The sequence below is a fragment of the Rhinatrema bivittatum genome, chromosome 4 (assembly GCF_901001135.1).
Source record: "Rhinatrema bivittatum chromosome 4, aRhiBiv1.1, whole genome shotgun sequence".
Taxonomy (NCBI): Eukaryota; Metazoa; Chordata; class Amphibia; order Gymnophiona; family Rhinatrematidae; genus Rhinatrema; species Rhinatrema bivittatum.
Genome location: NC_042618.1, coordinates 107,868,360 through 107,894,555, shown reverse-complemented (window position 1 = coordinate 107,894,555; position 26,196 = coordinate 107,868,360). Strand labels below are relative to the sequence as shown.

General features: G+C 42.5%; 1 protein-coding gene across 1 annotated transcript in view; it reads right to left on the bottom strand.

Moving 5' to 3' along the window:
- SPTBN5 (spectrin beta, non-erythrocytic 5) overlaps positions 1–26,196 on the bottom strand; it is a 341,199-nt gene that overhangs the window by 139,794 nt on the left and 175,209 nt on the right. Inside the window, exons 33-38 of the mRNA XM_029597445.1 lie at positions 25,203–25,335; positions 24,555–24,700; positions 19,966–20,080; positions 18,754–18,864; positions 9,343–9,522; positions 1,302–1,505 (exon numbers count right to left, since the gene is read on the bottom strand). Coding sequence (XP_029453305.1) covers positions 1,302–1,505; positions 9,343–9,522; positions 18,754–18,864; positions 19,966–20,080; positions 24,555–24,700; positions 25,203–25,335 — 889 coding nt within the window. The remainder of the gene's footprint in view (positions 1–1,301; positions 1,506–9,342; positions 9,523–18,753; positions 18,865–19,965; positions 20,081–24,554; positions 24,701–25,202; positions 25,336–26,196) is intronic.

Sequence of the window (26,196 nt, the reverse complement as noted above, 5' to 3'; positions counted from 1 at the left end):
AATCAATGGGGGGTTTTATATAAGACCCTTTCCGCCCACCCCGGGGCCGCCAATTGAGGTGGCCCTGCCAAAAATAAAATGAATACTTAAAAGTACCATGTGACGATGCCCCCCTGCCAACTCCCTCCTTATTCTTGCAACTGCCCCCCCCCCCCCCCCAAGAGTGACTCCCCCAGCCTTCCCCATTTCCATAAAGGTAATAGGCCAGTAGTGGTCCCCCTCACCCCTCCACCCCTCACCCCTCCACCCCCAACTCTCCAAAAATAACATTGGTTGGCTAGAGGCCCCCCCCCACCTCGATCCCCCCCCCCCCCGACACCCCATTACCTTAAAAGCAGCCCTGGTGTTCATGTGGAGGGCCTGGGCCATTGGAAAATGTTGCCTACCTGGTCCAGGACTAGGAGTTGCCCCGAGCCCTCAAGCTGAATACCAATGCTGGTTTTACGGTAATGGGGACGTCGAGGAGGGGTCCAGGGGGGGTACAAGGTATGGGAGAAGTAGCCCACCTATGCTACTACTGGCCTATTATTTTTATGGAAAAAGGGGCTGGGGTTAGGGGGAGCTCACTCTTTGGCGGGGTTTGCGTGAATAAAGAGTGGGGGGTTGGCTGGGCAGGGGTTGTCATCACATAGCAACCTTAAGCATTTATTTTCTTTATTTTTGGTGGGGCTTCTTTGATTGGTAGCCCCAGGCTTGGCAGGCTGGAGGATCTATTAAGATCTCCGGTGATTTTTATTTTACTTTTAAGGGGAGCCGCGGGGCCCTTTAAGGCGATGGTGGCCCCGTACGTAGGGGGCCGCCATCGCGCTTTGTATGGGCCTCAGTCACATTCTTTTTAACTCATGGGCTTTTTCTGCACGACAAAGGGACGTGGTGATACTACTGCAATATTATGTCGAGGAGGGGCAAAATATCGCAGGAACACCTCCTCTGTGATATTGGGGCCCTCCCAAGATAAAATATCGCAGCGTAGTGAGTCCAGGCCTATGTTAGCTGGATAAGTAGCTCATCCCCAGACTGCCCATATCCCGCCTACCATATATCCAGCTAAGTGGCAGCTGCTGAACAGGACTGGATATTCAGCCACCGCAACTTGGCTAGATAAGTCCCTACTTATCTGGCTGAGAGGCGCTGAATATCAGCCTCCCTGCATTCTGTTTTTGTTGCAATGATTTCTTGTACAATTACTCTGCTGTGCTTTTGTACTTCCGCTTTGAGCCCCCAGGAGAAGTGGGTTAGAAATGTATGAAATAAATAAATCCATGCTTTAATGGCAAAAAAATGATTTCTGCTGCCTGTACCTGTGTTGCTGGAGCCTTCTCCTCAAGCAGAAGAGCCTGTCCCCGCTTCTCAACCATGTTGTACATCTCCTCTTTTGCCTCTATCTTTGCCCTCAGGTCCTGGTGACCTTTAAGGCATTGACTGCTGGTGGATACACCCCGAATGGTCTCTTTTGCCTTCATCTCTCTCATCATTTCTGCTGTCCAAGAGAAGTAATCTCGCGCCTAAACCCCAGAAAGAAACGATAAGAATCATCTTATAACTTTCTTATTTGTGTCAATCTGACATCTCTCTGACATAGCTTTATAAGTACTTTTTTTCTTTTGACTGCATTAATTCAGTGCTAATCAAAAAGAGATCTCCCCAAGTGTTACCCTAATAATACTCCCAAAAACACACCTGGCATGTATTAATTTTCTTTATTTTTGGTGGGGCTTCTTTGATTGGTAGCCCCAGGGTTGGCAGGAGGATCTAATAAGATCTCTGGTGATTTTTATTTTACTTTTAAGGGGAGCTGGTATCCGGGGAGTTCTTTAAACAGTAATCAGGAAGTGAACTAGAGTACAGCACCGTCAGAGCCAGCGTTACATGGAGGCTTGTGGAGCACTGAATTGAGACTGGAAGAAGCGGTTGCATACGAGAAGTACTGCTTTGAATTTTATGAAAAAGAAAAGGAAAAGGAAAAATAGAGCGGGAAACAATCCCTGATGAAGACAATGGGTGTCGAAACTTGCGCAAGTTGGGATTCTTGAAAATGGGATTCTTGACCAAGCAGGAATGGACATTGAGACAGTTCAAAGGTAAGTAAAATTCAGTCATTTGTCTGACGGTTCATTATATAAGTAAGAAGTGTCGTTTCACACACGAAAATATTAAATGGACACAAGTTAAAATAAATTCAAAACAAAAGATAAAAAGAATAGAGGTAATCTGTTGCCCACTATCAAACATTTTTTTAAATTTATATTTTCAATAAAAGGGAGGACGGAGGGTGAGTTAATGATTAAAAAAGGAAGGCACCGAAGGAGGGTTGCCTATTGACAAACATATGAAACCATCCTCTTTCCTTTCAAAAAAACTTTTGGTGTACCGATGGTACAATTCTTTGAAGTGAGTAACAGAGTGTGCCTAAAACATTAATACATGCCAGGTGTGTTTTTGGGTACATTAATTCAGTGGCAACCATTGGCCAATGTCCTGTGGCTGCAATAAACTGGTTCAATATAAATTACACTTTTTGCAGAGTGCGGACACCAAAGATGTGTCTTCTGTCAGTCTCACACGTGCTCTGTCAGTATTAGCAGACTGAAATTCAGAGAGCGGGGAGATCCAATGACCTTAATCATGCAGCCCTCCAGATATATCCTTGAAAGACCATTCCAGGTTTCATATTACTGGCCTCACACACTTCTACGAGATTTTACTCATTAATATAATTCAGTTATGAGTCTGATTTCGATCTAATACTCCCAAGTTTCAATCAAGTTGTCCCTTGGCCTGTGACCACCTGTTTTTTAAAACAGGATTTTTAAAAATCATAAATTGATGCCACGCTAGGATTTTATTGGTAAAAACTAATTTTGTGATTGGCCGCAAGAATGCAACAGAATGAAAAGGGCATATTAGTCGTTTGCTGAAACATGTGTTCCAGGGATAGGAAGCATCATTTATCTGTAAGTCTATCTGCAGCAATACTGATTTAGGCCCCAGTCTATTTATAAGCACTCCAGTCTGAACATAGTCTTGCATGACTACACACTTTAACAAGTGTGTGAGCCAAACTCATACATAGACCATAAGACTTGCCATACTGGGTCAGACCAAAGGTCCATCCAGCCCAGTATCCTGTTTCAACAGTGGCCAAGCCAGGTCACAAGTACCTGGCAGGATCCCAAATGGATAGATAGAAGGCCTAACTGCAAAAACACATAATCCCACACACACACTCACTCCTTCTCACTGACACACAGTCCCATCAGCTCTCATAACACATTCATTTATTCACCGTCAAAATACTTACTCTCATTCTACTACTACTATTACCACTATTAATCATTTATGATAATGCTACAAGATATATTTCCATGCTGCATAGCCACACATGAGAAACAATAGGAGTAACTTGTACAAATCAATAGTAGTACAGCACTGGGGTAACCTGCATGAAGCAACAGTACAACCCAAAACAGCAGTCTGCATCGGGCTTCAAGAAGGCATTGAGATAACAGCTCCAAACAGCAGTGGTATGATTGTATCGGACTTCCAAGGTGGCCAGAGTAACCCGAATGAGCAAAAGCCAAACTTCAATGAGCATGGGGAGGCTGGATTTATTTGGATAACAGCCTCCCTAATTTTGGTGGCTGCTGGTGATTGGCCAATTTGGTCTTTATCTGATTACATCTACTGTGAATCTGATATTCAGCAATACTTAGCCAGATAAGTAGCGACTTTTCCAGCTAATTGGCACCCGCTGAATATCTGGCTAAGTAGATAGCTGGGCATGTAGTGGGCGGGCAGTGGGTGGATTGTGGTGATGCTACTTATCCAGCTACCTTAGCCAGATAAGTAGCGATATTTTTATTTGTCCAGTTAAGAAGACCAAATAAGTTTAATCTGCCATATAACTTATCCAGCTAAATAGCAGCAACGTGGGGATATTCAGCAGTATAGCTGTGCTATTGAATGTTCCATGTAAATTAGCCAGATACATTTTATCTGGCTAACATACCTAGCCATTTTCCTTTGAATATTTACCTCTATGTTACTAAGTAATCCCTGCTCAATGGAGTTTACAATTTAGTCAGGACAAATAGACAAGATTAATAAGAGATTCAGGAAGCTGTTTTATAGAAAATGGTTAAAATCAAGAAGGCCATAATCAAAGCGACCAAAAAAGAGATTGGGGAGAATTAGCACCAGGAAGAGGAAGTGTAGTAGAATTATTAGGGAGAAATGAAGAAATGATGTTGCCCTACGCTGATCTTATGCCCCTGGTAATCTCCCAGAATTCTAGATAGGGACTAATATATCATAAGAACATAAGAACAGCCATGCTGGGTCAGACCAAGGTCCATTGAGCCCAATATTCTGTCTCTTACAGTGATCAGGTTGATCACATGTGCCTGGTAAATCCATATTCTTGTTGCTCCCCCCAGAGATAACGGATGGCTTTCCCAAGTCTGCCTGGATAATAATTGTTGTGAACTTTTGCTTCAGGAACTTTTCCAATCCTCTTTTGTACTCCACAATGTTACTTGCTTTGACAACATTCTCCAGCAACAAATTCCATAGCTTGATTGTGCACTGAGTGAAAAAATACTTCTTATGATTTGTTTTACATCTGCTCATTGCTAGTTTCATGGAATGCCCCTAGTCCTAGTATTGGTTGAAAGAGTAAATAATCATTCCCCATTTATCTGTTGCATCCCACTAATGATTTTATAAATTTCCATGCTAATGAGCCCTAATCTGTTAGCCTTTCTCCATAAAGAAGCTTTTCCATCTCCTTGATCATTGCTATCTCCCTTTTCTGTACTTTTTCTATGTCTGCTATGTCTTTTTTGAGATTAGGCGACGAGAATGGCACACAGTACTCAAGATGCTGTCATACCATGGATCAATACAAAGGCATTATGATATTCTCAGTTTTGTTCTTTATTCCTTTCCAAATAATTACTAATGTTCTATTGTTGACTGCTGTCACTGCACACTGAGCCATATATTTCAAGGTATTGTCCACAAGGACTCCAAGGTCCTTTTCCTAGATGTTGACTCCTAACCCGGAACTCAGCATTGCATACTTGTAGTTAGGATTATTTTTCCCTATGTGCATTATTTTGCACTTGCTCCCATTAAATTGCAAATGCCATTTAAAAGCTGTCTCCTAGTCTCACAAGATCCTTCTGCAGTTCTTCACAACCCGCTGCTGTTTTAATATCTTGAAACAAATTTGGGTCATTTGCAAATGTGGTCATCTCACTTGTCGTTCCTTTCTCCAGATCATTTATGAATATGTTAAATAGCACAGGTCCTAATACAGACTCCAGGGGCATAATTGACAATGACTCCAGGGGCATAATTGACAATGAACTCAATCTTAAGCAACACATATCAGTGAAAGTTAGAGAAGGTTATGCCAAACTTATGGTGCTTAGAAGGCTAAAACCCCTATTAACCCAAGCGAACTTTAGAACCGTTCTTCAAGCACTTATATTCGCAAGCACAGACTATTGTAACACACTCTTCCTTGGATTACCATATACAACACTAAGACCACTACAAATCTTACAGAACTCTGCAGCCAGAATTCTAACTGGAAAAAGCAGAAGAGATGACATCACTCAAACACTCGCTGAATTACACTGGCTGCCAATTGAACAAAGAGTGCAATTTAAAACACTATGAACAATCCACAAACTAATCTATGAGGAAAATACTGACTGGCTAAACACTGCACTACGACTACATGTCCCCCAGAGAAATCTAAGATCAGCCAATAAAGCTCTACTAACCATTCCCTCTGTAAAGACAGCAAAACTGACACAAGTAAGAGAGAGAGCACTATCCCTAGCCGGTCCAATATTATAGAACACACTACCACTCGAAATAAGACTAATGAAAGATCTAAAACTCTTTTAAAAAAGTTTAAAAACATGGCTCTTCAAAAAAGCTTTTCACAATGAGAGTGGGGAGTAAGGAATACTAGCGAACAAGAAAGAGAACTCTGGCACACTGTTAAAAGTCAACAAATAGCAGTTATCCCTCCTTTATTATTTTTTCTCATACCTAAAGATTAATTTAAGAGTACAGTATTCTCATATATGGATATCCTATTATTCATATAAATGGAATTTCCATTCCACAATCCAAATAGCGTATATTATTTGAATCATGTAACCGAAACTTTATTGGCACCTACTAGCTAATTTATAATCCTAACCAGACTTATTTATGTGCCTATCTGTAAACCGTTGTGATGGTATACTACTAAACGATGGTATAGAAAAGTTTTTAAATAAATAAATAAATTCCGTTAATGACTTTTCTCCATTCAGAAAACTGACCATTAGTCCTACTGTGTTTCCTGTCTTTTATCCAGTTACCAATCCACAACAGAACACTGCCTCCAATCCCATGACCTCCTAATTTCCCGAGGAGTTTTTCATGAGGGACTTTGTCAAATACCTTCTGAAAATTCAAATACACTATATGAAGAGGCTCACCTTTGTCCACATGTTTATTTACACCTTCATAAAAATCTAGTAAATTGGTACGGCAACACTTCCCTTTGCAAAATCCCATGTTGACTCTCCCCCATTAAATCATGCCTATTTAGGTGGTCAGTATGCAAGGAGCCATAGGATTCCTTACCATATGAAGTGAACCAAATTTCAGGGGAGGTACAGAAAGATTAGTTAAGCAGAGGTTTGGGTTTGGCTTCCCCAGGTGGGAGAAGGAGATGGTGTGTTTGAAGCCTTTATAAACCCTTGCCACCATCTCAGAGTGTGGATTTTTGAGTTGGATTTTCTGAGTTAACCTCGTAAAGGGCAGCAATCCTATGCTCTTCCAAGTTTATTAAATTCCTGGGAACAGAACTCTGGGGTCTTTCTAAATAGAGAGTGAGACAAGTAAGGAGACAGAGTACCTAATTCCTTGCATGTTTGTCCATGGTTTGTTGGAAACATTTTGGTTGTGTGGAGGAGGAAGTTTTCTTTCCAACCTTCTTGCCTCTAGTTTGGTTTCCCCTTTGAGTGAACATTTTGCATTTTTGTTTCTGAGGATCTAAGGGCCCAGGAACTCTGAGTGGGGTGTCTGACGAAGGAGGTGCCTTTTTACCTGGAAAGGACCTGGGAAGAAGAGGTGTCAATGGTTAAGAATGGTCTTCTGGGGTGGATTGGCCTATTGGGGGATCGGGCATCCCCTTGTGGGCCAGTCGTTCAGACCACAGGGTATCACCTGGGCCGGCCTGGGTGGAAAATCCCTGGGCTGATCTTTACCCGGAATCCGCTCCTGATGGTCTTGCATCCATTATCAGAGGAGAAGAATGTGTGGAGTATATTTGAGATTGAGTGCTACAGATGCAGGTGAGAGTCAACTGGGAAGAGTGAGAATTCAGATGCTCCATTGGTACCACGGAATGAGAAGTGAGGAATAGAGAAGTCTACAGGAGAGGTATGAGAACTGTGACTTTCTTTGATGATGGAAGTAAACTGGGATATATTTTTCTTCCCATTCCCATGGGAGGATCTGGACATTAAGTGGTAAAGTGAGGAGACATGAGAGGCCAAATTAACCAAGGCATTGGCTGGAATAATTGAGGACTTTTACTGGAAGAAGAAAAAGAGTCACAGATTTATTAAATCTCATTTTGTAACAATTAATTGGCTATTTTTTATAACTGAGCTGTTAAGAATAGAGATGTGAATCGTGTGCCAGATCGTCTTAACGATCAGGTTCGGCTGGGGGGGGGGGGGGGAAATCTGATTGTTAAGATATGTGAATTGGAATCGTTTCCGATTCCAATTCACATCACTAATTTTTTTTTTAGGGAGGCCTGCGCCGCTAAAAAAAAACCCCACCCGACCCTTTAAATCGACCCCCCTTAACCTCCCCCACCCTCCCGACCCCCCCAAAACCTTTTTAAATTACCTGGTCATCCAGGGGGGCCTCGGGGAGCGATTTCCCGTTCCCAGGCATCAGCTGCGCTAAAAAAAAATGGCGCCGATGCCCCATCAAGATGGCGCCGGCCGTCCAGTGCTCCTACCATGTGACAGGGGCCGGCCAATGGCACGGATACCCTGTCACATGGTAAGGGCAAAGGGGCATCGGTGCCATTTTTTTTTTAGCGCAGCTGATGCCTGGGAACGGGAAATCGCTCCCCGAGGCCCCCCTGGACGACCAGGTAATTTTAAAAGGTTTTGGGGGGGTCGGGAGGGTGGGGGAGGCTAAGGGGGGTTGATTTAAAGGGTCGGGTGGGTTTTTTTTTTATCGGGCCATCGGCGCCATTTTAATTAGTGGCAGCCAAAATGGCGCCGATGGCCCGAGAGCGGGAGATCGCGCCGGGACCCCCCCATTGGACCACCAGGTAATTTAACATTTTGGGGGGGTTCGGGAGGGTGGGGGAGGGTAAGGAATTGGTTTTAAAGGGTCAGGGTGGATTTAGGGGTTGTTTTGGTGTGCCGGTTTTCCCGCCCTCCCCCAAATAATTCCTGTGCCCTATTTAACGATTTAGGACGATTTATGACGATAAATCGGGGGCATTTGTATTGTATCGTGCACTCTGACGATTTAGGACGATTTTAAAATTATCTGATGATAATTTTAATCGTTCAAAAACGATTCACATCCCTAGTTAAGAATCTTCAATTCACTTTATAACCTATCAGTAAAGTTGAATTGGGACCCATACTGTTTCTAAAGTGATTATTGCTGCTATTGTAGTTGGGAGATCATCAATGCTGTTTACAGAGGACTAAATGGGTGATTTGGGGTAAACAATGTAAAAGGGATTTGAAGCTAAGTTTCCTCCAACAGGGTAAACTCAGAGTACAGGATATCATGATGAGAATTATTCAATTAGGGTCCAACATTTGAGATGTGAGCCTTTGGATCCAGTATCCAGGTTTTCCTATCCAGGGGTTACAAGTAATTTTGTTTTTAAGAATAGCTTTGACCATTTTGTTCAACACAGACATCAGACTCTCTGGTCTGTAGTTTCCCAGATCACCTCTGGAACCTTTTTAAAAAATTGGCATCACATTGGCCATCCTCCAGTCTTCTGGTATCGTGGCTGTTTAAAATGATAGATTGTAAATCACTAGAAACAAGTCTTCAGTTTCATTTTTCAGTTCTTTCAGAACACTGGGGTGAATACCATCCAGTCCTGGTGATTTGTTATTCTTTAGTCTATCAGAGTTATTACAACCTCCTGTTTCACAGTGATCCTAGCTAGTCGCTCAGAATCATCACCATCAAAACATGTTTATAAGAAAAACAGACAGTGTCTAAATGTACTTAATGCTACCAGACAGCAATATAGAACTAGGAGACCTAAGCTCTTACAGTGGTAAGGAAAAGGTAGAAATTGCAAGTCTGCTCCAGATTCACCCTCCGCTGCTCCACTTTAGTCTTCAAGGATTCCCAGTTTACCACCACAGCTTGCAGTTTATCTTGAAGCACTGCCACCTGGCTCTCAGAGCACCTGTGCAACAAGCAGTCTGCAGCATCAATCAGCTCTTGAAGCTGCAGAAAGGAGAAAAAATGCACCAATGTGGATGATGAGTGAGCAATATGGAAAGGATAAAACATGACAAGCTCATAAAAATAATAGCATTCACTTAACTTCCTAAGTAGATTTTGGACCTTAGTAAAAGATACTGAATTACGATCACAATTGCATGCCATACCAGATGTTCTAAAACATCTTTTTATGTTCAAATTTGTTTATTCACAACAAAATACATAAATCGCCTATTTTGGCATATGATACATAATGGGTTCTGTTACATATCACATGAAGTTGTTAACACATGTTGTGAGTATAATCTTAACAAGCTAATGCTCAGTTGGTTTTCCCCTCCCCCCACCCCTCCCAGCTGAGCGGCAAACAGGTGAGAAACAAAATATGGATAAAAATAAAAAGCAAAAATAGCAATCTAAGCTTTGAGAAATGGTAACAATACTTGAAGTAATGGTGCGAACAAAGGAAATTTGTACTAGCAATCCATATGGTTGAGGATCATACTGCGAACTTCATGTGGCAGAGTCATCAGTCAGGGCATCCACTGGGAGATCAGTCTCCTCCTGGCAGAGAAAGAAGTGTGTCTATCGATGAAAGTTTCCATGGTCACAAAATGTAAGATTAATGAATGAAAATGGGCAATCGATGGACTGCCTGGCTTTTGCCAGTCCCTTAGGATAATAAATGTTGACAGCCAGAGTGAATACTTTTATCAGCCATAATTTGTGGACGGGAGAACCATTAAATGATTGAGGGAACATTCCAAAATGAGCCAGAATCAGAGTGTAGGGGATCATGAGCTCCAGCACTTTACTAGCAAACTGGAACACCTTTTTTCCAGAATGATTGAAGAAAAGAACATTTCCAAAGCGCATGGCCCAAGCTGGAGACCTCCTTCTTGCATTTTAAACAAATGTCTGAATCAGTAACCTTAGCTAAGAAAGCTTGATGCTGCGTAAAGTACATCCTATTGAACACTTTGTATCTGGTCTCTCATAGTAGGGCATTACAAGAAATCTTTGGAGTGATCAAAAGAGAAGCTTTGTAAGTGTTTAAATTGACAGAGCATTATAATTCCTGTTGCCATTTGGACCATGCATTCTCCAATGACAATCGTTTGTAAAGTTGTTCCAGGGATTTATATTAAAATGTAATAGAATGCTTTTTTGGATCTTTAACATCAAACCAGTCCAAAAGAGGCCTCCAATTCGATTTCTGAAGCAGTGCTGGATTGAGAGATTTAATATAATGCTGCACCTGATAGTAGTAGAAGAGGTCGTTAGAGGAGAGATTATATTGAACACTGAGGCTTGAAAAGGCAATGAGAGAACTCTCATCAGTAAGTAACTGAGATATCCAATGCAAACCCTCAGCCTCCCATTTCTGGTACACAGAGGAGCTCATTCCAGGAAGAAAGTCCCCATTAATACTTAAGGAGAGCCCCCATGTGGTAAAATGGCCCTAGACAGCAGCCACTGCCATGTACCACATAGTGGAGATAAAAGAAGCTTGGGTTTTAAATATACTGAGGTCGAGGTATATAGTGCTTGATTCGCATAACTTAAGGATAAGGGGGAAACTAGTTGTGCCTCCAAGAATGGATCCAAAAAGTAAGAAGTGTTCATCAAGCAGTCTCCTATATGGCTCAGATTTATGGCATGGTTATAAACTCGAATATCTGGCAGTCCAAGGCCTCCCTTGGAAATGGGATTCATGAGGACTTGGAGGGCAAATCAGGGCCACTTCTCCCTCCACAAAAACAGTGTTAACCACCCTGTGAAATTTTTTTTTTATAGAAGATGTGGTTAAAAGTATGGGAAGGACCCCTAGAACATATTAACCATCTGATCAGAATAATCATTTTGAGTAAATGTATTTGGCCTATCAAAGATAAGGGGAGATGCATCCAAGAAGTGAGCAATCTTTCAGATTTTATTTATTTATTTATTTAACGTTTTTCTATACCGGCATTCGCAATAGATATCGCATCATGTCGGTTTACAATTAACAAGTGGATAGGTAACAAACAAGGTAAAAAACTAACATTTATCTTAATAATAATAATAATAATAATAATAATAGTTGTAGTAATAATAATGATAAAAACTTTAAACAAGAGAAGGTTAAGGTATGCAGTTACAATAAAACAAGGGAGTAATACAACTTGGAGCATGGAAAAGAAGCTGGGGATTAAATAGAGAGAACGTAAATGCCAGTCAATGTGCTTAAAGCATTAATGAATTGTCCTTGTGAGGTAGGGATATTAATTATGCGGTAGAGATATTAATTACCATGAATAAGGCAAAGTCTGAGCGCCTAGTTAATAATGGAATAGGATCAGTTTAGTTCAGGAAAGGCTTTCAGGAATAGCCACGTTTTGAGTCTTTTCCTGAATGTGGGCAGGCAGGGTTCCTGTCGCAAATCTGGTGGGATAGAGTTTCTCCTGTAGAATCATAAGAACATAAGAAATTGCCATGCTGGGTGAGACCAAGTGTCCATCAAGCCCAGCATCCTGTTTCCAACAGAGGCCAAAGCAGGCCACAAGAACCTGGCAATTACCCAAACACTAAGAAGATCCCATGCCACTGATGCAATTAATAGCAGTGGCTATTCCCTAAGTAAACTTGATTACTTATCCAAACCTTTTTTGAACCCAGCTACACTAACTGCCCTAACCACATCCTCTGACAACAAATTCCAAAGCTTTATTGTGCGTTGAGTGAAAAAGAATTTTCAGGATATTTGCTTCGTACAATTTAGTAATATCTTGTGGAATCCATACCCCCAGATATTTAATTTTACTCCCCACCCATTTCAGAGGGAAATTATACCCCCATAAATCTCAGCCATCGGAACCAACCATCACAGCCTCTGATTTATCTAGTTTTAGCTTGGAACCTACTAAAGGTTCGTAGTCTTTGATAGCCATCAGAGCATTGCCAAGGGATTTAACTGGATTGGCCACATGAGGTAGCAGATCATCAGCGAAGGTGGCTATCTTGAAGGCCGATTTGCCCATTTTTATCCCCACAATATGTTTATTATCATTCAGAGTTTGTAACAATGGGTCCAAAGAAAGAACAAAGAGCCCTATCGAGTGCCCCTCTCAAATGTGACATTTTTAGAAAATCCCCCATTAACCAATTCTGCCGCCTGCGGGCTGGCGTATAGTATAGATAAAAAGGAAATAAACTGAGCCTGGAAACCATATCTATTGAGAGTCATGAATAATGCCCAATTGACCCAATCGAAGGCCTTTTCGGCATCAAAACTGACCAGTAGTGAATTAAGCTTCATCTGGTGGGCTAGGTCTAATGAAGCGAGCAATCTTCTGACATTTGTAACAGCTTGCCGCCCCTTAATAAACCCTACCTGAGCTGGCAGAATCAATTTAAAGAGAAAAGAAGATAAATGATCTGCTATGATCTTAGCAAGAATTTTAAGATCGCAATTTATAAGTGATATTGGGTGATATGTACCCGATAACTCCCCGTCCCGTCCTGGTTTGGGAAGGACTAAAATCGTGGCTTTATTTGCTTCCCAGGTAGTAAAGTCAGGGGAAGAGAGGACTTCAAAGACCTTCAGTAAGGTAGAGCAGATTTGGGATGACATAATTTTATAAAACTTGTTGGACAGTCCATCGGGTTTCGGAGCTTTATCCAAGGCGGCAGATCTGATGGCCGAGACCAGCTTATTGGAATTAAGCAGAGCGTTTAAACGCTGTAGGTCCTGATCTGATATCTTAGGCAAATCAATCTTAGCCAGATATTCCTGTATGGCTACTGGATTACTTGGGTCAGCTGTGTATAAATCTTAGTAATATTGAGAGAATATTTCTCCAATATCTTTGGTGGCCATCTTAATCTACCCTTTTGCGTCTTTTAAAGCTATGACTTGAGATTTACCTTCCCACAATTTAATAAGACCCGCTAAAAGTTTCCCTGCTTTATTACCATGTTTAAAAAATTGATATTTGTAATAGAGAAGACTTTTCTGGGTCTTTTGCTGGATTAAATTGTAGAGTGCGGATCAAATCGCATAAAATTTAGTGCGAGTTCTTGCAGAAGGATTCTGGCAATATCTCTTTTTTGCTTCACCTAACTGCTTTTCTAGCCGGATTATAGCATGAGCTAATTCTTTTTCTGCCTGATTGAATAAGCGATTACCTCTCCTCGTAACACAGTTTTAGCCACATCCTAGTACAAGATTGGGTCTGTTTGATGCTCTTGATTGAAATATTCAAATTCCCTCCATTTCTCCCGTATATAATCTTGAAACTTAACACCATAATACAGATAAGCTGGGAATTTCCATCTCCCGTTGCCCGGAATAAGAAAGGTTCCTTTAAAGTCCACCCAAACTGGTGCTGTTGCATCGGAGGTGGACCCTTGGTCCGAGGTGGGGTTGACGCAACCCATAGGTAGGCTCCTACAAGTCCCCAAAGTCAGCAGGTGGAGTGGGCTGAGGTTAGAAGTCACTGGAGCTTCACCTATATCAGCCCTCATTCCCCTCGGGTTGAGCCTTTGGGTGCCGGGGCCGGCAGGACTTAGGTGGGCCTTGAGGATAGTCAGTAGAGACAAGTAGTTCAGCCCAGAGACAGCAGTCTATAGGTGGCGTAGTCCTACCTGGACTGGGTTCAGTTCAGGAACTTAGACGCCAAAGGAACAGGAGAGAACTGAAGGCGCCTAAGCAGATAAAGGCCAAGGCCCTTGTAAGTCCACATCCAGAGGATAGGCAAGAGGAGGCGTCTATGACAGGCTATGATCAGAGCCAGCAGCAAACGGAGGTTGTGGCAAGCAAGGTAGAACTATGGACACTAAGAGGTCTGTAGCGTGGTCAATCAAAGCGAAGGTCAGGGCATGGAGAAGGCAGGCGTGGTCAGGCAAGGCAGAGGTCAGGGCACAGAGAAGGCAGGCATGGTCAGGAAAGGCAGAGGTCAGGGCACAGAGAAGGCAGGCATAGTCAGGCGTAGCGGAGATCCGGGGCTGGAGAGAAGCTGAAGAGTAGTCAGGCGTAGTGGGTCCAATCCAGAGTCAGTCTAACACATAGATGATACAGGAACAAGTAAGACAGGAACCGGGAATCACAGGAATCAGGAACACAACAAAGAGACGATTCTAGGATCAGCAATGAGTACGAGGAGTACAAGGAGACCTATTGTAAAGGCGACACTATGGAGTGAGGCCTGAGCTTTTATACGCTGGAGTCTGATGTCAGCATCTGGGTCCGCGGCCAGGTTCCCGCCACGGGCCCTTTAAAAGAACTAATGATGCGCGAGCACCTAGGAGGGGGCGCGACGCTGATGGATGGCAGTGTCTCTCTGCGAGCCACGCGGAGAGACCCGAAGAACAGGGACATCTTGGCTGGCAACACTGGGTAGCAAGGCAGGGCTGGAGGCACCGGAGGTGACCTGAGGTTGGAGCTGGCAGCTCACCGCCACCAGTGAAGAGGAACCAGGGGCTGGAGTCCATGAGAGAAGGTGAGATGGCTGCGCCGCGGGTCTGCCTCGGGCGGCACGCTTAACAGGTGCATGATCAGAGATAGGGAGTGGTCCTATCTCTGAACCCATCACCTTGGTGAATTGGCTTTGGCTAACCAGTATATAATCCAAATGGGACTTGGAACCATGCGCTCTGGAGATATGAGTAAAATCCCTATCATCAGGATGAAGAACTCTCCAGACATCCACCAAGCCCAAATGTTGACATAAGAAGAGAATACCTTGCGAATTATCTAACCGGGTGGGCTGTCTGAGGGGTTGCAGGTCCCTCAATGGATCATACACCATATTGAAATCCCTCCCTAATATGATAAGTAGATGCAAATATAAATTAAGCACCTTAAAAATGTTGTTAAAAAAGGATTATTTATTTATTTATCGAGTTTTATATACCGTCATTCAGTTTTGCCATCATAACGGTTTACAAAAATAAAAAGGTTACAAGGTTAAGGAGGATAACAAGGGTTTCAAAAAGGTTCAAAATCTTGTTAACATAGGGATATCATATAGAAGTTAGTTGTTCAGTTTTTACGTTTCAATTCTTTGTTATAATACATCGTTGTGTTGAGTTTCATTTTTCTTCAGGTTAAATTGGAGGGGGTTGGCGTTGTGTTGTTCATTGGGTGAGTTGGTATGCTTTGGTGAACATCCATGTTTTTAGATCTTTTTTTAAGGTTTTTAGGTTTTCTTGAGTTCTGAGTTCGGTTGGGAGGGAGTTCCAGAGTTTTGGGCTACCTAGGGAGATTGCTCTCTTTTGGGTTGAGGTGAGTTGTTTGGAACGAGTAGGTGGTGTCTTTAGGAGTCCTTTATTTGCTGATCTGAGGTTTCTGTTTGGGGTATGTAGTTTTATGGAGGAGCTTAGAAACTTAGGTAGTTTCCTTCCATGAGGGAAAGGTTTACGATGTCAGTTATCATCTTAGTTATTGATGGTTCGAGATTTTTTATCGTTGTAATGGGTATGGCGTCAATAGGGTGTTTGGCTGGGTTCATTTTTTTTAATGATCATTTGGACTTCCAAAGAAGATGCTGTCTCAAAGTTGGGCCAGCTTTTTGTTTGAATGTTTGGTATTTTCTGGTCTTGTGAGTCATTTTTAGGTTGTTCTTTATGAGGATTTTGATTTTTTCATTAAAGAAGTCTGCAAAGTCATTACTAGTGATCTTTGGTGTTGATTGTGGCTGATCATCATAAGATGATTTGGTTAGGCTTTTTACTATGTTGAAGAGCATCTTAGAGTTTTGTTGGTATTTGTTTATTTTGTTAGTGTAAAAGTCTTTTTTGGTTTTATGGATGAGTTTTTTGTATTCTGCTAGTTGTGTTCTGTATGCGTTTAGTAGTGTGGTTGTTTTGTTGTTTCTCCATGATGTCTCTTTTTTTCTGAGTTTCCGTTTGGCTGCTCTGATGTTGTCATTGTACCAAAGGTTCTGATTTTTTGGTTCTTTTATTGTTTTCTTTATCATGGGTTTTATCTTATCTGCTACAGTTCTAGTTATGGTAATCCAGGATGATGTTGTGTTTTCTGTGTTTGATAGGTCTATGTTTGTTAGTTCAGTTTGTAGATTTGCTTGAAGAGTTTCGATGCAAAAAGGTGGATGGTATTAGAAGGATTTAGTTGTGCTTTTTCTTGTTTTACTTTCAGAAATTAGCGCCTACCCAAAGATAGGCGTTAATTTCTTCGGGCACCGGGAAAGTGCACAGAAAAGCAGTAAAAACTGCTTTTCTGTGCACCCTCCGACTTAATATCATGGCGATATTAAGTCGGAGGTCCCGAAGGGTAAAAAAAAGTTAAAAAAAAAAAAAAAAATTTGAAGTCGGCCGGCGGCTGTCGGGTCGAAAACCGGACGCTCAACTTTTACGGCGTCTGGTTTCCGAGCCCGTAGCTGTCAGCGGGCTCGAGAACCGACGCTGGCAAAATTGAGCGTCGGCTGTCAAACCTGCTGACAGCCGCCGCTCCGAGCCAAAAGGAGGCACTAGGGACGCGCTAGTGTCCCTAGCGCCTCCTTTTGCCCGTTTCTACCACCGGACCTAATTTAAATACTGCATCGCGCGCACAGGCGAGTGGCCTGTGCACGCGCCCCCGCTCTCCCGCAGACTTTACTGAATCGGCCTGTTAATTAGAAAAAAGAATAAAAATAGAATACCGAAAAAAGTAAAAAATCAGCCTAGGAGAACTTCTGTTTTAATCCCCACGTTGAAAGTTTATCCGGCTTGTAGGTCGTTGATAAAAGAGTTCACATCCTTTACCTCATTAAAGATTCAGGCTTGTCCGTCATAGAAGATCTTTAATTTTGCAGGGTATAACAAACTAGAATGGATTTTCAGTTTAGCGAGCTGTGAGCAGGCCGGAGTGAAGGCCTTCCTGCACGCCACCACAGAAGTAGAGACGTCTTGAAATAGTAAAACCCTGCTGCATGTGGTGTCCACTTGTAGGGCCTGCACCAACCAGGCCTCTATCTGGGGGCCCAATTCTAGCTCGGGAATGGACTCAGGGATTCCAACAACCCGCAGGTTATTCCTGCGGGATGGATTCTCAAGGTCCTCAACCTTGTTTTGCAGTGCCTCACGTATCTTTTTAAGGGTTTGCACTTCCTGAGATATGGAAGCGGACGTATCCTCAACTTCAGACAAACGTTGTTCCACGGCCCGAAGCTGCTGCTCGATGCCTGAGATTTGTGTGCCTTCAAGCACGGTGATGACTGCCGTGGCGATATCCGTGCCTGCCTGATCTGGTGTTTCGGACGCCGGAGCAGGCTCCGTTTGGTCGGCCATTTCGACTTCTCCTTCTTTTACCTTGTCCTTGTCCTTCTTGCCTGATTTGGACGCAATGAGCGCTGAATTTTTGCTATTCGGGGCAGCTAGAGCACTTCCTTGAGTAGAGTCAGTATAAAACTTAACTGTGGAAGTGAATTTGTGAGGAAAGCTCAAGTTTTTACCACTTAAAGAGGAGAGGGTTCTCAGAGAGATCAGATGCACATCCGATCCCTCCAGCAGCATCACATGACTCCCTAAAACCTCGTTTTTAAGCTCTCTTTCCCATGGAAAAAGCTCTGATTAGGTTAAGGCCATGTAGGCACATCAAGAGCTTCATATTCAAAGGGTAGTCTGACAAACTTTAGGAGTTAGCTTGTCAAACCCCAACCTTTGAAATTCCCTCTCCCCTCTTGCATACTGGCTAAATTTTGTCTGGGCAACTTGCTGCTGTACAAAGTTTACCCAAGTGAAAAAAAGGTGGTGCTAGATGGGTTCCCAGGGTGTGGTTTCACTTTCACTGGATAGCACTGATATTCAGCGTTGGCCCTGCACAGTTACCTGGATAACTCTGATCTGCAGGCCTCGTGTTACCCAGACAGATTCATGCAGATATTCACACTGGCCACATTTGGGTTGAATATCCAGATAAAGATAACCGGATGAAGTTGTATAAATAACATTATCTGGACAAGGCCAGCTGAATATAGGCCTGCCTGTGAATATACCAGGTCAGTTGTAACCTACAAATTGTGTTTTGTACTGAAAAATTGTCCTCTAGAAGGGGATAGCAGGACATACTGCAAGTTACTCGGCAAGGTAAAATAGTAAATTTTTTCCACTACAGAAAAACAAGTGTGTAAGTGAAAAGAATGGAGATTTATGGCAGCTATTGAAGTGGTCATTTAATACGCGATGTCTTGACCATGATGAATATTCCACAGAGATATACTATATCTGTCAATGAAGGATAAGTTATTTCCCTACCTTCTGCTTATTCCCCACCAGCTCATGCTCAAGGGCCTGATGTTTACGCAGCTGGGAATGCACACCACTCAGGTCCTTGGCAATGTCATCAGGAACAGCCTTACGCTTCTCCTGGGAAGGAAAAAAAAAACAAGAAATGAAAAAAAAAAGAATAAACATGGAGAGGGAACAAATGTAATCACACACCACCAATGTTCTAAAGTCTGCTAATGCTTCTGCAAGCATTAATATGCATTAAAAGCAGTACCAACATGTGTAATCTAGTTTAAATGCATTAACAGCACTTTTATTGTGTGTAAGTTAGCTTAAGAGAGTTTTAATGCAAAGATTAGGCCAATGAGGGTGAGGTAATGAGATGCAAAACAGCTATTTGTGCGGTAGAAAAGGTGTTTCTAATTACTTTGTAGATGTGTTGACCTAGATAGGTGTCTGATTTACACTCTTCTTCATTTGCATGTTATTAATATCATCGTGCAAGATAAACAGCAAGTCCGTACATGCTAATGCACCATGCTAGAGGACTTTAGAACGCTGACCCCTATGAGGCAGACATCCTCACAAGAGAAAAGTCTTCCTCACATATCTAAAGATAAGACTTTTATACGAAATAGCTAGAGCAATAGTTTCTGGATTTACCATGTTTGTTGGGAAGCAGAGAGATGTTATAGAAAAATGTCTGTTTAGTGTTTTCATCCATAGCAAGATTGCCTTGCTGTTGGCCCAAGCAGAAAAAGCTACATATGTTAGCTGCTAATCTTCAAAACCATGGTTCTACTTCTAATCTAATTCAGGGCAGCTATTTGTATATTTAGTTACCTCTATTTAGCTATTTATGCTTAATCTCTGTATCCTTTGCCAAGTTCCGCTGCCCCCCCCATATTATCTGTTATATTGTTATCTTGTTGCAATGTAAACTGCCCACTGAGGCGTCAGTTTGAGTTCCTTGTAAACCGGTGTGATATGTATATTATACAGGAACATCGGTATATAAAAACCAAAAATAAATAAATAAATAAATAAATAATCTTGTGCTACAGAATGGTGATCGGTCACTTGTTCACTGTCTTTGGATCTCAGTTCCCATGCTTTACTGACTGATGTCTGACATCTGGATCCCCTGCCCTTCCCTTTCCCTGCCACCACTAATTTCTCACTGCACTGGCTTACTGGGACCTCCAGATCCAGTAGGTGATATTTTTCTTGGATATTTACCTCAATCTGGGTAATGGCCTCAGCTAGATCCCAGTAATATTTGTGAATGGCCTCGGCATCCTGCAGTAGCTTCCCTCGTGCTCTGGTCATCTCTAGCAGATTTTCCCAGGAGTTTCTGCAACACATAAAACAAAAGAGGTGTGGAGTATAGGTGACACAGGCCCGTGTAACAGAGCCAAAAACAGGGAGAAAAAGCAGGAAGAGAAAGAGAGAAGGATTACCTTAAGGCAGAGAGAAAGAAAGACGATATGAAATGTTTGTCTGAGAGACAAAGAAGAGCAAGACAAAGAAGGATACCTCAGAGAGTAAGAAAAGGTTCATATAAGTGAGAGAAAGAAAATAGTTTGTGTGTGGAATGTGAATAAGTGAGTGCATGTATGTGAGGGAGAGAGAGAAGTGGTGAAAGGAATTATATAAACTATAAGAAGAAGAGATGGGTGGAAGAGAGGGAAAAGAATACAAATGTGCAAGTAAGAAAAAGAGTGTACAGTATAGAAAATAATAATATTTTAATCATCTGTAAATGTCACAAAGCAGTGTACAGTTAACATTCATACCCTATGGTTCACAGCATGCAGAACAACAAGACACAAAGCATGTGGACAACAAAATAAACCCTGAATGCTAAAAGCAAGAAAAATGAATGGGCAAAGCAGCAAAAAGGCTCCATAAAAGGTGGTGGGTGAAAGGAAGGCCTTCTCAGTGGTGAGTGGTGGAAGCTAAAATGTTAACAGGCTTCATGAAGGCTTGGAATAAGTACAGAGGACCCTTAGCCGCAAGAAAATGAAGACATAGCTGAAGCATAACCTAGCGACACATGTTTAAGCGCCCTTCTAAAACAATTCATCAAGTGTTGGGGCTGCCAGAATGAATGGGAAAGGAGGTAATATGAAACACCAGAAGAACTAATAGAAACACGGGCAACCATGCAGCCGGGCCTGTCTGGCAGCCTGCAGTGACAGAACAGCCAGATCTGTCTGGCAGCCTGCAATGATAGTACTAATAGCTGGATGTGTCTGGCAGATTGCTAGTACGGTAATACCTAGCAGTCCTAGCAGAACTGCAGGCAACCAAGTAGTTGGGACAGTCTGGCAGGATATGCAAGCCTCACGTCAACTCTGTCGGTCCAAGCATGTTGCTGGTGTTGGGGTACAATCCATAAAGCCATGGGGACATCTGAGGCCAGATGTTTGGGTAACAGCTATGCTAGTATCACTAGCTATTTAGATTATTACAGGGGGCCAATGCAATACAGCGCACTGTTAACCCGCAGTCGGGTGCAGGATAAATAGGCGCTAATCCACCCCCTATTGCAATAGGGGAATTAGCGCCTATTTAATGCACGTCCGACGCAAAGTGAATGAGATAGTGCTCATCACATGCAAATGCATGTGAATGAGCCTATTATTCATTCACTCCAAATGCACATTTATCACTCAGGTATTAATGCCTGCCTGGAGCAGGCGTTAATAGCTGAGCGCATTGAAAAGACGTACAGAAAAGCAGAAAAAACTGCTTTTCTATACTTCTTTTTTAAAGTAAAAAAAATAAAATAATATAACTCGAAAGACCGCCAAGTTATGAAGACCAACGCCGGTAAACTCGGCGGCCGTTTTCATTACTGGCAGTCAGGCTGGTTATGAAAACCGAGGCCGAGTTTACCGGCGTCAGTCTTCATAACTGGCAGCCGCAACCCCTAATTTGCATATTGCATGGCCCCCTCCCCCCTTGCGGGCGCCATGCGTGCATTAAAAAAGCGGGCGCTGAAAAGTCAGCGCCCGCTTTCAGCGCAAATAATTGCATCAGCCCCTTTGTGATCAGACATGGGAAGGGAGGGGTGCTGGGTGAGAGCTAAATAGGGGATCTTGAATACTTAACTACCCAACAAGGTGGAATACAAAGAGGCAAAACCTTAAATACTGTCTTGAATAAGAAGTGATATCCTACAAGCAGTCACACTCTGTAACTGGCACTTGGAAGATATCCATGGTAGTGTGGACAGGAATACTGAACAGACTGGATCGGCCAATTGGTCTTTTTCCGTCATCATCTACTATGTTAGTACAGTAACAGAATATTTCTGTATGCATCCAATAACAGTCCTAAGTACAGTAGATTTCCCATCTAAATTCCATATCTGTTGTGCTACAAATGAACTCATATGGGTGTACATGGAGGAGTTTAACAGTGCCCTCCCAGCTGATATTTTTAACAACTTTTCAAAGAAGAAAGCAAATACATTTTTGTGATGCTAGGTGTTATTAGATCAAAGGCTCGCATGTTCTTTATCTGTCTGCCCCAGTCTGCAGGTACAATACACTTTTTAGGCATTAGCCATTTTGGGTTGAATTTTGAACACCATATTTTATGCACGTAAATGGCTGTTCTAAAATAGCCCAGGATTGTATGAGCACGCATGCAACCTGATTGCACACGGATCTTTATGCAAACTGAGGGAAGGCTTTTTAAAAAAATATATTTATTTATGAGATTTCAAATTATTAATACAGAGAAAAAACTTTGCACAGAAACAACATGAGAGTATTAACAACAAAATAGAAGTTCAAAAGATAAAGAAAAATGATAACAATCTTCCTCATTATAAAGTCCAACAAATGAAGAAGAGGAGAAAGGAAACAGAGGAGTAAACAACAATAATCAAAAAGAGGAAAATACATTAACACAAGCATTCACCCAAGCATTCACCCAGTCCTGAACTTTCAAAGACAGTTACAATTATTCAGGGCTTAAGAGGAAGGAAGCATGTTGCCAGTTCTTACATCTAAAAAAAAGCCCTAAGCTGCTCTGGGATAAAGCAATCTGCAATTAACTTCTTAATGCGTTTTCAGGGGTACCTGCGAAGGAAGGATGAGACTAAAGCTTGAACTTCTTGGTGCATTCCAAGGAATCCCTTCCTTCTTTCCTGTGTGACCTTAGCCACCAAAAAAATTCTCATTCATATGTTGAAAATATTTTTTCATTAAAAAAACTTAAGTCTTGATCATATATAAGGAAACACATAATGTAGATCTCTCAGAAATCTCACTTGCAGAAGACTCCAATGAAGCCGTAAGGTTCTCAGAATTCTCAGGAAACTGATGTGAACCAGGCTGATCAGTTCTGGACTTAAAAGGGGGGAAATAAATCCTACTGAAACAGCAATTTGCTCAGATGGAATCTGTAGAATATTCATAAGTTTTTCTGTAAGGTTAAACAAGGAAGGTCCCTAACAAATCTTGGAAAATTAAGTCAACCTCAAGTTCAAATGGCGGAGTTGATTTTCCACGTTCTCCACTTTTCTAGCTCACGAATAATGGCTGGATTTACTTCTTTAACATCTTGAGCATCCTTTCCGACAACTTGAATTTTTTCCAAGTGTTCCTGAAATATGCACTGATTGTCCTGAACCACCAGATCCAATCTCTGGGAAACAGCCTGGAAACTTTGAGACTGAGTCATGAAGGACTGAAACAAATTAGCTACCAAGCCCCATAAAGCGTCGAGTGTCACCACCTCCAGCTTAATATAAGGAAAAGTAAGCTGTGAAACTACTGACTCACCCCTCAGTTGTATAAGCCCTAAGAATCTGTTTGGAACAGGATTCGAATGAACACTGTTGATAACAGCTCGGGCCTCTGTGGCATCATCTTCAAGCAGGATAGAAGGGGAGTCAGATCCAAACATTGTGTTACTGCCGACGGCCCCTCCATGCAGGAATCAGCGATGACATCATCACTGCGTGCCCAAAGCTGAACAGCAGTTTCCTGTGTAGTAACAGGTGGTAGTAGCCGACTGTCTGGTGGGCTAAGTGATATTTCTCCGGGCGAAAGCGCAACTCCTCTCACTGCTTCGCCAATGGGGCTCAGTGCTCGAATCACCGAGGACATGGGAGATGCAAACTCCACAATAGACCGCTGATCTGGAAGGGGTGGAGATCACAGTAGGAAAGACTCTCACCCTTCCTTTCCTCTTGGACAGCATGTTGAACCTCAGAAAAACCAAACTTAATGCTGTGTCTAAGCTTGTGCCACCATCTTGACTCCTCCCCCGGGGGAAGGAATTTAAGGGGCAGGATTGGGACTTCCATGAACACTTTTTTAATTTAAAAAGAGTACACATGTAAATTACTGTGGACAAGTTACAACCCCTCTCTTCCCAAAGAGCAGGTGTAACTTTGAGCAGTGTAATCTTAATAAGCACTAGATCAATTACCTGAGCATTTTCAAAGCAAACTTATGTGTGCAAGTTTGCTTTGAAATAGTAAGGTAAAGTCTGCGTATACAAGATACATATAGGCTTTAGCCCTGCCCACACAGTTATAAAATGACCCTCCTTGTACAGAGTGTAATTTCCCTACCAATTAGATGATAGTACCTTATCTTCAAGCAGGCAAAACCATCATCCTGGCACAACCCTCAGCATGTTCTAGTCCAAAGTGGCTTTTACATCTCCTGCAATACCAGCTCACACCAATGCACAAAGCTAAATTTAATGTCTATATTCTGATTCAAATGCATCCCAATGAGTGCATGCCCTAAAACCAACTAAGCAGAGCTGGAACAGAAATCAGAGGTGTAAACACATCTTACCGTAACGCCTTCTGTTTCTGACGGATCTCTTTGGACTCAGAATGCCCACGGCCCAGCAGGCTGTCAGCCAGATGTTGGCATGCTGCTACTCTCTGTGCAGCTGTTTCCACATGGTGCTGGAATGTGTTGTATTTGGCACGAAGATGCTTTCAAAAGAAAATCATGAGAAAATGCACAATAGAAAGCTTCATAACCTTTATTACAGATGGATTGAAAGCTCACAGTTGACTGGTTAATTTCTGACTCAACCATTACAACAAACACAGAAGAAAAATCTTTTCCCAACACAGTATTAAGGTTTAACACTTTTCTATTGGCATCATATAACTCAACAAGAACCTAAGTATGAAAGGGTAAGTACAGCATCTCCCAGAAGTGGCATTTTCTATAAAACTAGTCCATATACCATTCAATCATTCATTAGTTTTGGCTTTGCTACTTAAAGAGATTCTGCAAGTCTAATATTTCATTTATTTTGATTTAATGGAATAGCTCAGGAATGTATATTTATAGATGCCATCTAACAGGATAAAAGACCATGGATAAGGGAACGGGAAAGCACATGTGGAAAGGGTGACTGTAAAATAGACAGCAGCAGGGAAATAAGCAGAGGAGGATTAGAGTGACAGAGGAATGGGAGGCACTCACCAGGACATGTTCATAATCATTGCCATAATCTTTGGAGCTAACAACTTGTTGCTGCTGATTTATCCACTCCTGGAGGTCTCTGGATTCCCTCAGGAACTCATGCAAGCACAGAGTTTCATCCAGCTTTTTCCGCCTGTCCAGACAGATAATGAACATTAGAATTGTGCATTTGTTTTAAACAAATTTGCAAAATGCAACGAATAAGGGGCAGTTTGTTTCATTTGGGAGCCCTCGAATTAAACAAATTTTATTTGCTTAATTCATTTAAAACTTCCAGTTGGGTCTAGGCCTAGGCTCAAGACCGGGGCCTTGCTGAAGGCATAGGCTGAGACCCAAAGCAGGGGCCACAGCCTATGCCCAAACTTGATGCCGGCATCTCGGCCAAGGCTAGAAACCAGGACCTCGCTTAGGGCATAGACAACCAAAACAAGGGCCATGGCCTAGGACTGAGCGCAATGCTGGGGTCTCGGCCTAGCCCTGGTCCAAAGCTGGGGCTTCAGCTGAGACCCGAGCAAAGGCCCAGAATCCCCCCCCAAAAATTACTTATCTAATCCGTCGGGTATCCGATGCTGCAGTCAGGCTGGGTCCCAAGGCCATGGCCTGGTCCCAACGCCAGGGCCCATCCTGGAAGCTAGGTCCTGATGTCTAGGTCTTGGCCTAAGTGGGAACCCGGATCCATGCCCAAAGCTGGAGAATGGCCTGGAGGCTGAGTCTTGATGCCAATGCCTCGTCCTCGGATCCAGGCCTCGAGATCCTCTTCTTAGGTCTTCAGTTTTCTTTTTTTTTTCTTCTAATGATGCTGTTCGCTGGGATCATGCAAGAGTATATTAATTCCAGCTCATCCTTCTCAGCGGAGGGCGCCATTTTGCTGTATGGAATTGCCATACAGCAAAATGGCGCTTTACACTGGGGAAGATGCCCTGGAGTTAATTAACTCTGGCGCAGCCCCATTGGATGGCATCACTGGAGAAAGAAGACAGAAGATTGAAGACCT